This window comes from Pseudonaja textilis, chromosome 16 (assembly GCF_049901715.1).
Source record: "Pseudonaja textilis isolate UNSWEBS1 chromosome 16, rPseTex1.2, whole genome shotgun sequence".
NCBI lineage: Eukaryota > Metazoa > Chordata > Lepidosauria > Squamata > Elapidae > Pseudonaja > Pseudonaja textilis.
In genome coordinates, this window is record NC_142005.1 from 2,481,743 (window position 1) to 2,494,475 (window position 12,733).

General features: G+C 37.7%; 1 protein-coding gene across 1 annotated transcript; it reads left to right on the forward strand.

Moving 5' to 3' along the window:
* Window positions 1-1,870: 1,870 nt before the first annotated feature.
* Window positions 1,871-12,733, forward strand: CX3CR1 (C-X3-C motif chemokine receptor 1). The gene is made up of 2 exons (XM_026717741.2): window positions 1,871-1,950; window positions 11,320-12,733. The coding sequence occupies exon 2, from the start codon at window positions 11,332-11,334 to the stop codon at window positions 12,382-12,384; it is 1,053 nt and encodes a 350-aa protein (XP_026573526.1). The 5' UTR covers window positions 1,871-1,950; window positions 11,320-11,331; the 3' UTR covers window positions 12,385-12,733.

Here is a 12,733-nt window from a genome sequence, read left to right on the forward strand (position 1 = left end):
GTGGGCGCCTGGGCCAAACCCCAGGAGGACCAGGTGGGTCCCACATCAGCCACAGGCATGTAGAGGGTGAGTCCTGCGGGACAGGTGGCAGCTGGCTGACGGACTTTGGGCTCCAACAACCAGCACACGGTGGCTTCTGTCCCTGCAACAGGTGTGGTAAGTTTGACTCAGAGTTGGGAAGAAGAAGAAGGAGAAGGAGGAGGAGGAGGAGGAGGAGGAGAAGAAGAAGAAGAAGAAGAAGAAGAAGAAGAAGAAGAAGAAGAAGAAGAAGAAGAAGAAGAAGAAGAAGAAGAAGAAGAAGAAGAAGAAGAAGAAGAAGAAGAAGAAGAAGAAGAAGCCATGCCCACCAAGTCACATGTCCATGCCCATCTAGCCATGTCCACAGAACCGGTTATTTAAAAAACTGAATCCCACCCCTGTATATAAAGCAGTATAGATATACAGTAGATCTACTGGCCATTTTGCCGGGGAGGGGGGAGATACTCTTCCTTGCTCAGGAGCCAAAGTACACCTTTGTTTGACTCCCTTACTCTGGCTTTATATTTGAGAATGCCCGGTATAGTGCATCTCAGCATCAAAGTGATATCCCCCTGGAGCATTTGTAATATTGTCACTTGCAGGTGCTTTGAGTTTGTTCCAAAGCGTTTCTCTAAAGATGCAGTCAAAGGCCTCCTTGAAACCTAGAAACAGCATTGACGCTAAAAAAATATTGGACTAGAATACACACGTGGTTGGAAGAAATGATAAAACAACACATAGAATTAAAACCAGAGACATTTTTATTGGGAATTTTGCCTGAAGGTTACAATAAAGAGATATTGTGCTTGATTATCAATGTATTGACAACAGCTAGAATTGTATTTGCACAAAATTGGGAAAATGAGAAAATTCCAATGGAAGAGGAAATAATTAAGAAAATAACGGAATGTGCAGAAATGAGTAGATTGACAATGGCAATTAGAGAACAGGAAGAAAAAGATTATTATAAAATTTGGAATCTATTTTATGAATGGCTAGATAGAAGAGTAAGAAATTGAAATATGTAATAATAGCATAATATAATTGATTGAATTAGTGTGAGTTAAAAATGAATACAATTTAAATAAAGATGAAATATATACTTGAAAGACAATAATTATAATGTTAATTGATAAATGCAATATAAAATATTGATTAGAATGGCTATAAATATAAACAAGTAAGAAATGTATGATAACATGATTACGAGCACAAGAGATGGGTACCCAACTGACACACTGTAGAATTGAAAAAGGTGGTTTCGTTTGTTTATCTTTGTTACAAAATAAAAAAAAAACTTTTTTAAAAAATCTAGAAACAGGGCGAGGAAAGGCTTTGTTTAAGCGGCTGAGTATATTTCACAGTCGAGACTGAGAATATCAGTTCTGAATCAAGCGTGGAACGATCTGCCTGTTCAGACTACTTTCTCAAACTAATTTTGTAATTCTGTTTCAGAGTTGTCTCTGTCACTGACTGGTCTACAATGGGCTAAGATACCAGGCTGCTGTCTGGAACAGCAGCGGAAGGTGATAATCCACTCCGCATATAAATTAGGACACTGAGTTGTCAGAGCTCTTGATGTAAAATCTGAGATGAATAGAGAGAAACGTTTTTTTGAGGGTGTGGGGGTTTGGGCGTAAATTTTAAACCCAAAATTTAAAAGAGAGGGGGAAAAAAGGAGCCAAATACAGGTGCTTTCATGAGATTTAAGGAAATACCAGATGAAAAAAGCATGCAGTAGCTCACACTTCCATGCTTGTGGTTATTAATGTGTGCAATTTCTTTTAAGGAAGCAATTTATTTCCTTTGCTTATTTTGCAACTGAGAAATAGAGTATTTATACAAACGCTGACCGTAAGCTAAAGCAGATATAAGACTCATCCAAGCCAGATACGGAAAGTCTGTTTTCAGAGCAAGACAGAATTATTTAAGGTAAGATTGTATATATACACAATATCTCAAAAAAAGAACATCAGGGTTACCCCTCCCAGTTCTTCCCCTGAGGTGTCCTCCAAAGTATCAGCACCCCATAATTGGGATCCTATTCCATAGATATGATAGATGAATCATACTTTAGTTAATTAATTGGCTACAAATTTGCATACAATGTTGCTTACAAATTGAATACAAGTGGCTCTGAAGCAAGGTATATACAATATGCTTAATAGCAATCTATTCTTCTCTAGAAAAGAAGAATGAGGTGTCTGTTTAAGATAGTCTTAACAATTTTCAGCTTTTTAAAATACTTGTTAAAGTTTTTAATAATAGGAATAGCAGTTAAGACTTAGAATACTGCTTCAAAGTGCTTTACAGCCGTTTACAAGTTAGCATATTGCTCCCTGAAATCCTGATCCTCATTTCATCCATCTCGGAAGGAAAGTATTATATAACTTCCTACCCAAATTTTAAAATATGGATTCATATTGGAAAACATGCATGATAAGTTAAAATTATAATATTTGCCAACGATATTACCAAAGTATAATGATATGTCAGCCTATAGACTCTCAATATTGTTAATTTCTGTACATTGTATAGTGAAGTGAAATGTGAATGTGAAATGTGAAAATTACAATTTGAAACTGAAAGCAGATTTAGATGTTTTTTACTGAAGCACTATTTTTGATGGTAGCTAGAAAATAAATCATATTATTTCATTAATGCAACATTGTTTGCAAATTATATCCAATATGCACTAATATTTCTTTTTCTGTTGTTCGCTAATTTTACAAAATAAAGTTATAAATGTTCCGTTTACTATGTACTGTGTGTGCTTTGTGCCCATATGTTAAGAATCTGGGAAAAGCAAGCAGAGCACTTTCCCTTCACGTTTTCTTCACTCTTCCCCTTTTGTGGTTTCTTAGCGAAGCACGATCATATTGTTTGGATAGTTAGCATGAAAGCCCAAATCTGAACCTGGAATTACTGTTCTTTCTACTCTTCTTCTCTCTATCTGCAGGAAATACGGACTTTCTCTTCTTAACATTTTCTATAATTATTGGGTAATTGTTTTCCTACCCTTCTTCATCTAATCACCGTCAGATTGATGATGCACTTGCTTTTTATAGAATTCTTTATAGAACAGGAATTCTTTATGGGCCAAGTATGACTGGACACACAAGGAATTTGCATATGCTCTCAGTGTACATAAAGAGAAGAAAAAATAAAATACATTCATCAACAAACGTATGATACAACACGTAGTGATAGTCATAGAATACTAATAAGCAATCAAACCAAACTAGGAAACAAATAAAACAATATAAATTGTGAAGATACAAGCAACGTGGTTATAGTCATAAGTGGGAAGAGGTAGGTAATAGGGAAGATGAGAAGAATAACAGTAATACAGTCTTACTAAGTAGTTGAACAGTGTTGTGGAAATTAGTTGTTTAGCAGGGTGATGGCATGGGGGAAAAACTCCCCTTGTGTCTAGTTGATCTGGTGTGCAGGGCTCTATAGCGTCGTTTTGAGGGTAGGAGTTGAAACCGTTTACGTCTGGGATGTGAGGGGTCTGTAGATATTTTCACAGCCTTCTTTTTGACTTGTGCAGGATCCAGGTCCCCAACTGAAGGCAGGTTGTTTTTTCTGCAGTCCTAATTACTCTCTGGAGTCTGTGTCTGTCTTGTTGGGCAGCAGAACAAAACCAGACAGTTATAGAGGCGCAGATGACAGACTCCATCATTCCTCTGTAGAAGCGAATCAGCAGGTCTTTGGGCAGTTTGAGCTTTCTGACTTAGTACAGAAAGAACATTATTTGTTGTACTTCTTTTGATGTTTTTGGTGTCCATTTTAAGTCTTTAGATATGATAGAACCTGGAAAATTGAAGGACTCTACTGTTGATACTGTGTTGTCTAGTATTGTAAGAGGCGGTTGTATTCCTTTAGGAGGGTTTCTCCTAAAATCTACCACCGTTTTACAATTTTGAGTGTATTTAGTTCAAGATTGTTCTCGTTGCACCACAAGGCTAGCTGTTCAACTTCCCATCTATATGCAGATTCATCGTTGTCTCAAATTAGACCAGAGACTGTTGTATCATCTGCAAACTTCAGTACTTCAACAGAAGGATCATTTGAGATTGCAGTCATTGGTATAGAGGGAGAAGAGGAGAGGGCCCACAGCCTTGGGGGGTGGGGGGGAGGAGCTGTGCTAATTGTACAGGTATGTGATTTTGCCTACCTTCAACCTGGTGCTTCCTGTCTGTTAGGAAGCTTATGAGCCATTTACAAGTGTGGTTGGGTACAGCCAGCTGATTTAGTTTAGTGAGAAGAATATCTGGAATGATGGTATTGAATGCTGAGCTGAAGTCTACAAAGAGGACCCTTGCGTAGGTCTTTGGAGATTCAAGGTGTTGTAGGATGTAATGCAGAGTCATATTAAAGGCATCATCTGTCGATCTGTTTGCTTGGTAGGCAAATTGAAAGGAGTCTAACAGTGGATCTGTGATGGTTTTCAGGTAGACCAGCACCAGCCTTTCAAAGGTCTTCATAACTACAGAATATTAGAGCAACTGGTCTGAAGTCATTCAGTTCCTTGATGAAGAGTTTCTTCAGATTTAGAATGTATATATTTAGTTATAGAAGCAAAAGGAACCTAAAGTTTTATTTCCTTTAAATATACATATTTGCCTGTATAAACCCAGTCTCGGCTCCCCATATTGAATGTGTTGTTATCTGGTCATTGCCCTCAGGGAATGGCCGAACTAATGAGGTGACTCCGTTACATCTGCTATTTTTTTGTTCTTGCTATTTTTATAGTGTTTTTGAGGATTTTCACCTTTTTTAATAATTAAATAATACTGTTGGTTTTATCTATTTGTAAACTGTTTAGCTTTGTTATATTAATCACTTGCTAGTGAAACAGCCAACTACATAAATTGGATAAATAAATAAATAAGTAAATAAATATAATCAATCTAACCAGAATTGGTGTACTCAGGGAAGTGGAAGAGCATGTCACCTATATTAAGTCTCATCAGCCTATATTTTATGGGAAATGAAGTCATCACAAAATGAAACTTGGAATATGTCAGCAGCGTCTATTAAACTGTCAGAGAAATACAGCATTCCACTATTATTTTATTCATTATTAGTTAAGTTAATAAGCCCTTTAAAGCTTTCAGTATGAGGTTACAGCCTTTTCAAAGACCCAGAGTATCCCACATGGATCTTTCCATCGACATAATGGAGGCTTTCAAGATGGAAACTCCTCTGCTGGACTGGTTGCTTTCGTGGTGTGGAGACCATAACTTGGTCCTCAACTCTAATAAGACCTAGGAGCTGATAGTGGACTATATAGAAGGAATAGATCAGACCTCCAGCCTTGCTTATCGAGGGAGACCGAGGGGAGCAAGTGGCCGGTTTTAAGTTTCTGGGTGTTACCCTAAAAGAGGACCTGACCTGGGGGGCTCATATTGCAGCCCTGGTCAAAAGGGCCCAGCAGAGATTCTACTACCTGAGGCTTCTCAGGAAACAACAACCGAATGGAAAACTGCTGGGGACCTTCTACCGCTGCACCACAGAGAGTATCTTAACTGACTGCACCTCTGTAGGGTTTGCCAGTTGCACCAGGGCAGATAGGACAGCACTCCAGAGGGTGAATGTCATTGCCCAGAAGATCATTGGTTGCCCTCTCCCCTCTTTGGAAGAGCTTTATAGTTCCCGCTGCCTTTCAAAACATCCTCAAAGATCCATCTCATCCTGGGAACCCTTTTTTTTTTTTAACTATTACCATCTGGTAGACAGTACCGGAGCATAAAAACAAGGACAAATAGGCTGAAAAACAGCTTCTATCCCAGTGCAGTAGCTCTGTTGAATTCTACTGTATAGTGCAATATGAATGCAATATCAGGGTTTTTTCCATTCAATTGTATAGAATGTGAAGGATGTATGTTTGTGTTTTAGTTTTATGGTCATTATGTACACTGAAGATGCATTTAATTTTGTTGTATGAGGTGCAATGACAATAAAAGTAAACTAATTCCTCTCCATCATCATAGGGACAATCCCGTCCCATCCCAGCTTCTTCTGTTAATCCTTCTTTTCCTTGACTTATGCTGCAAACAGTTTATTAGATGTATTATGTCTTATGCATTTGACTTGATAGTCAAAATAAAACCATTAGACAAAAGAGCAGTGGAATCTGTCATATCCTAAAGAGCAAACATTTAAGAATCAAGCTTCCTCTACAAGGAATCAGGCTTTCCCTGAATTGAACTTTAACACTAGAGAAGCGTTACAGGAATTTCTTGTTAAATTTTGAGAGAATAGCAGATCCCTTGGTTTTATTAATGATTAATCAAACATCACTTTGCAGTCATGGAGATAACTTGGAGAAAAACTCTGCAGAAGGATCTATTCCTTTTTGTTGTTGTTACATTAAAGTGTATTTTGTACATAAATTGATATACACTGCAAGACACTCTTATTTGTAAGAAAATTCTAAGTTGCACACTGGTAAAGATGGGGACAGTCTGGTTTTTCTCTTTCCATGCATTTCATATATGTGTATATGTGTGTGTGTATTTGTGTGTGTGTGTGTGTGCGTGTGTGTGTAAGAGAAGAAACAGACATCTTGCAGATCTCCAGAACTAAAATTATATTTATTATACTTACTAAGCTTTCGTCATGACATCTCAGACTATTAAGCTATTAAGCTACCATTACAGAGATCTATGCCTTTATATATCATTAATCAATTTAACCCTTGCATAGGTAATAGGCTCTTCCAACTGCCTCCCACCTGCGATTAACTCTGTTGTTTTTGCTTCAGTCAGGTCGGTTGAAGGAGATTTAACCTTTGTTGTTTCCGCCCTTGTCAGACCCAGCCTGGACTGCTTATCTCTAAGAAGTGATGTTAACCTGCCAGCTATTTGCAATTTGCTGCTTTGCTCATGACCTTGTGTCCGGCCTGGCTTGTTCTTCATTATTCCTGTCTGTTATAATGGTAACGGTATAGCGGTATATAAGCTGAAATGGTAGCTTAATACTCTGACAATGTCAGCGGAAGCTGACAAAAGCTTAGTAAGTATAATAAATATAATTTTAGTTCTGGAGATCACAAGGTGTCTGTTTCTTCTCTTACAAGTATACCTGGAACTAACTAACTAACTAAAACACTCTCTCTCTCTCTCTCTCTCTCTCTCTCTCTCTCTCTCTCTGCTGTGTGTGTGTGTGTGTGTGCATTCCACATATTAATTCTACAATGTTAACATAATAATATCCAGCATACTAATCATAATACTTACTTATCTCTTTTAACATACCTTCTTTATTTTGTTTCCCTGTTTCTAACTTCCATTTTTATTATTTAACCATCTGATTCATCCACAGAGTTGACAGAACTAAGGTAGGCACCACAAGTTAAACCTGCATAAGACATGACAGCAAGGAATCATTTGAGGAAGAAATCGAGATACCATTGATCTCTCGCGCGGCTCGCCCCTCCAAAAAGAACAGCACCAAGGGAAACAGGATGTCTTGGTTTTCAGTCAACACATTTCTCACCAACTTCCCTGTTGCTTTGTTGTGGACAATTCCTTTGTTAAGAAACAGGCAGCATATCTTTGACTTTAGTTGTCATGACCCCTGACCAGCAGATCAGAAACTTTTGTTGTTTTGAATGTTGAAATAACAAAGAAGTCGGTTTAGCAGTTGCAAAATCAAGAAGTGTGTTAGTATCACAAACCACTCCTTTACCCTTCATAGTATTTCTCCTGAAAATAGACGCCAGAACATTTCTCAAGAATTCATGTATTCAGTTGTAGCACTTGCCAATCTAATTGAACCCAACAAGACAGGTGGGAAAAAGGAGCATAAGAAAAAAATGAAAGAGGCTGTACAAACACCCAAGATTGGCAAATTATGTGCAAATCTACACACTTTTTGGTGTTTTCTTTTAGTAATAGTCAGCCAGCTCTGAGGCTAGGTGTCTGTATTACTTCAGAATGTGGGTTTTCTATTTCTGTGATTGTTTGTTTTTCATAAATTTTCTGTCCAAAGAACACAAGGCAACTTGTTGGGAAACAACAACTGTAACACAGCTGTATCACAACCAATTGTAACACAACTAACAGGAAACTCCGAGGATCCCAGCTATGATTAGAGGTGACTTGGAGATATCGGTAAAAAGCATCAAGTAGAATTGATCTCCGCAAGTAGCAGCATCTCCTCAGCCCAGAAATGAAGCAGTTGAACCTGACCTGTATTTAGATAGGGAAAAAAAATCAGAGAATCCCAGGGCTAATAGCAAAAAACATTTTGGGAAATAGAAAAACATCCTGGAAGCAACCAATGGCAAATCACATCCCTACGGTAGCCAAGAATGGTGCATGGGTAAATCAGTGAAACGAATAGTAGTCACATTTCACTCTGTGTATTTATCTTCTAAAATTTATTAATATTGTATTTCTACTTTAGTGGAGCGGGGGGGGCAGTGACATTTGTGAAATCTTCAGCTTTAACCGCAAATAGCTTGCCTCGCCTTAGATCTTGTGCATCTTGTCTAGGTATTTCCGGCTACTTCATCTGAAGAAGCGGAAGAATTGGGGACAGGCCAGGTATATATGTCCTAGTCACTGAGCCTGTTGACTAAGAATGAAGAATTTTAACAATTTCCAGTGCTCCATTGAAGCTTTTAGCGGATGAAACAAAAAAATGTATATTTATGGCAATTACTGTATAACTTGCACATCCTAATAACCCATGCTTAAGTGTGTGTGTGTCTAACAGATAACAGATAACAGAAAATCAGACTTGGAAGGGACCTTGTAGGTCATCTAGTCCAACCCCCCGCCCAAGCAGGGGACACTACACCATTTCTGACAGAGGGCAGTCCAATCTCTTCTCGAAAGTCTCAAGTGATGGCGCTCCCACAACTTCCGAGGGTAACTTCTGTTCCATTGGTTGATGGTTCTCACTGTCAGAAAGTTTCTCCTTGTTTCCAGGTTGAATCTCTCCAGTTTCCATCCATTATTCCTTGTCTGGCCTTCAGGTGCTTTAGAAAATAGCTTGACCCCCTCCTCTGTGTGGTAGCGCCTCAAATATGGGAACTCTGCTATCCTGCCTCCCCTGGTCCTTCTCTTCCCTAGACTAGCCAGGCCCAGTTCCTGCAACCATTCATCATATGATTTTAGTCTCCAGTCCCCTCATCATCCTGGTTGCTCTTCTCTGCACTTTTTCCTAGAGTTGAGAGTTCTTTTTTATAGTGTGGTGACCAAAACTGGATGCAGTACTCTAGGTGTGGTCTTACTAAGGCTTTATAGAGTGGTATTAGTACCTCCCTTGATCTCGATTGTATCCCTCTGTTAATACAATTTAGGATTGCGTTGGCTTTTTGGGCTGCTGCTGCACACGGCTGGCTCCTATTTAGCTGGTTGTCCACTAAGACTCCGAGATCCCTCTCCCAGTTCCTGCTATTGAGCCTGGTTTCACCCAGTCTATATGTGTACTTTTGGTTTTTCTTGCCTAAATGTAGGACTTTACTTTTCTCTACACTGAATTTCATTTTGTTAGATATGGCCCAGTGTTCTAGTCTGTCAAGATCCATCTGGATCTTGAGCCTGTCTTCTTGGGTGTTAGCTATACCTGCCAGCTTAGTATCATCTGCAAATTTGGTAAGTTCCCCTTCTATTCTATCTGTCTATTCTGTTCTATCTGTCTATACAGATAGATTTTGCATCTTCACCAGTGTTCATATCTCATAATAGACATAGACACATACATGCATACTTATTTTGTAGACTGGTCATTTTTTAATATTTAGTTGATAGCAATACAAAAGTCATTTCCCACTGCCTTCTTCCAGGATGCAGTTTCCACCTTCCTCACTCCATCTTTGAGGTCCACTGCTAGTTTCCCATCCACATACTAACTCTCCAATTCTGCTGCATTTTTCAAGATTAGCCAAGATTGGATAAACGTTTTTTAATATTAAATTTTATTGAATTTTCACCTTTAAAAAATGAATTCTATATACATTTTTTGCAGTTGTTTGTAGCATCAGTTATTCCATTTTCCTGTATGTATGTGTGTGTATGTGTATATATATATATAATTCACAATTGCACTTTTGCACTTTTACGATATTTTTTCTTTCGATTGTCTAACCAGACATACCATTTTTCCCAGACCGTATTGAATTCTTTTTCTTTCCTCTCCTGCAATTTCATTGTGAGTTTCTTCATTACAGTCCAATCCATTACTTTCTTTATAATCATATCCTCTGTGGGGCTATTATCTAGTTTCCAATTTTGAGCATATGATATCCTGGCCGCGGTTAATGTATGAATTATTAAACATTTGATATCTTTTGCATATTCCCCTTTAGTTATCCCTAATAAGAATGTTTCAGGTTTGGATACTATCTTTAAGCCTGTTATTTCCTGTAACCAGATCTTTACTTTATTCCAAAATGTTATCGCTTTTGGACAGGTTCACCACATGTGAAAGAAGGTACCTGATTTCTTTTTGTATTTCCAACATTCTGATTTCAAATTTGGATAGATTTTGGCCAGTCTCACCAGTGCTAGATGCCAAAGATTGGATAAATATTTTTAATGTTGGAATACAGTATTATCTATTATTTTCATAAGACAATAAATGTTTATGAAGCTACCAAAAGAGCAGTCACAATTCAATCTATTAGAAAGAGTTAAAAGAGAAGCCACCCCTCTGACATCATTCATGGTCCCCAACTCTTTTTAATGTCCCAATCCTCAGCCAAAATCACCCCAAATCATTAGCAGTTTCTCATGACCTACTGTAATAGAACTCACCTGCTATATCTAAATATTATCGTGGGTTTTTTTAATCAACAGTTCCTGCCAGTAAAAAAAGATACACATCCTATTCATATTTGTAGCATGTCCTTTTCCATTTCATCTTGTAATTCTGCTCCCTACAATCGCATACTAACAATTTAAATACAACTCTTGCCCATCCAGAGGTTGCCCAGAGTAAAACGTATAACACAAACCTGAAAAACCTAAATGTAACTGAAGTCCTACTGAAATCGGTTGATTCACAATGTTTTCCTCTATGTTTTACTCAGAACTAACTCCCTTCAAATTTCTCCCCAGAACAAATTTAACTAGTAAAATTAAGTTTGACTTAGTAGCTTGATAATGCTTGCCTATATATTACAGAAAGGTGCTATAATATAAAATTCCTAGTAGTACTAGGAGTAGTATATATAGTAGTATATATTATAGTAGTATAGTATATAGTATATATAGTATAGTATATAGTAGTAGTATATATTATATAGCGACATGTGTTTCTCATTTATATTTTTATTTTAAGCACATATTCGCCATGACTGAAGAAACTACTGAAGTAATTTACGAGGATGGAGCCATTCCATGTGATAAAACGGACATCCAGATGCTTGGAAAAATCTTCCTGCCCGTATTGTATGGCTTGGTGTTCACCATTGGGATGGTAGGGAATTTTCTAGTGGTTCTTACCATTCTGAAAGCCAGACGCCAAAAGAGCATCACTGATATTTTTTTCCTGAATTTGGCCATCTCTGACCTTCTTTTTGTGATCTCTCTTCCTTTTTGGGCTTCTTATATTATACGTGATTGGAGACTTGGGAACTTCACGTGCAAAATGGTTTCCTCTTTCTATTCCGTGGGCTACTTCAGTGGCATGTTTTTCATCACCATCATAAGCATTGACAGATACCTGGCTATTGTTCGGGCAACATGTATTATGAAATCGAGGACAGTCACCTATGGGCACCTTATTAGTATATCAATATGGGCCCTAGCAGTTTTCTTTGCAAGCCCCCATTTTATATTCATGCAAGAGTCAGACCGAAAGTGTACTTCATCGTATCCAGAACATCTTCATATAATATGGCCTGTTTTCAGCTACTTGGAAATGAACGTCATTGGATTTCTTCTCCCGATGTGCATCATGAGCTACTGCTATCTGCAGATCATCAGAACATTACTGTCCTGCAAAAACCAGTGCAAACAAAAAGCTATGAAAGTGATTTCACTTGTGGTAATCGTATTTTTTCTCTTCTGGACTCCATATCACTTATCACTTTTTCTGCAAGTGCTACGGTACTTTGAAGTCTTCAAAGACTGCAGTTCCTTAAGGTCTCTGGATTACACTGTACAAGTGACTGAGACAGTAGCTTTCAGCCACTGCTGTCTTAATCCAATCATCTATGTATTTGCTGGTGAAAAATTCAGAAAGTACCTTTCCCGTTTGGTTCTCAAGTGCATTTCATTCACATGTGCCTGTGGGTATTGTGGCAAATATAGCAGTGGAGTGCCTACTGCTATTCCAGATTGTGCTATGACCAGCAATCACACCCAGAATACAAGTGACCGAGAAATGTCTCTCCTTCTTTGATTGCTAATAGTTCAATAGTATTGAATACTGTGGTATACTGAATACTGAACTATTTTATCCAGACTATTCATAGTCTTCAGGTTCTCATATTCCTAGCACAACAAATCTTGTGTACCATAGTTAATAGGATTATATTTCTTTTTTATTATTTTTATTATAAAAAGTTTTTATTGTTATTTTTTTAAAAAACAGGACAATATTTCAAGTATTCTCTTTACAGGCAGAAATATAAATTTATTTTATTTATGAAGTAATGTTACTCCACATTCCTGCTTTAGTATCAGTTTATCCTCTTTATGAGGAGCAGCAAATAAGTAAAATTAATAACCAATAAATTCTTTATTGTTTA

What these genes read in the sequence shown, in the direction of transcription:
- CX3CR1 (XM_026717741.2), top strand. Translation starts at nt 11,332, where the DNA reads ATGACTGAAGAAACTACTGAAGTAATTTACGAGGATGGAGCCATTCCA.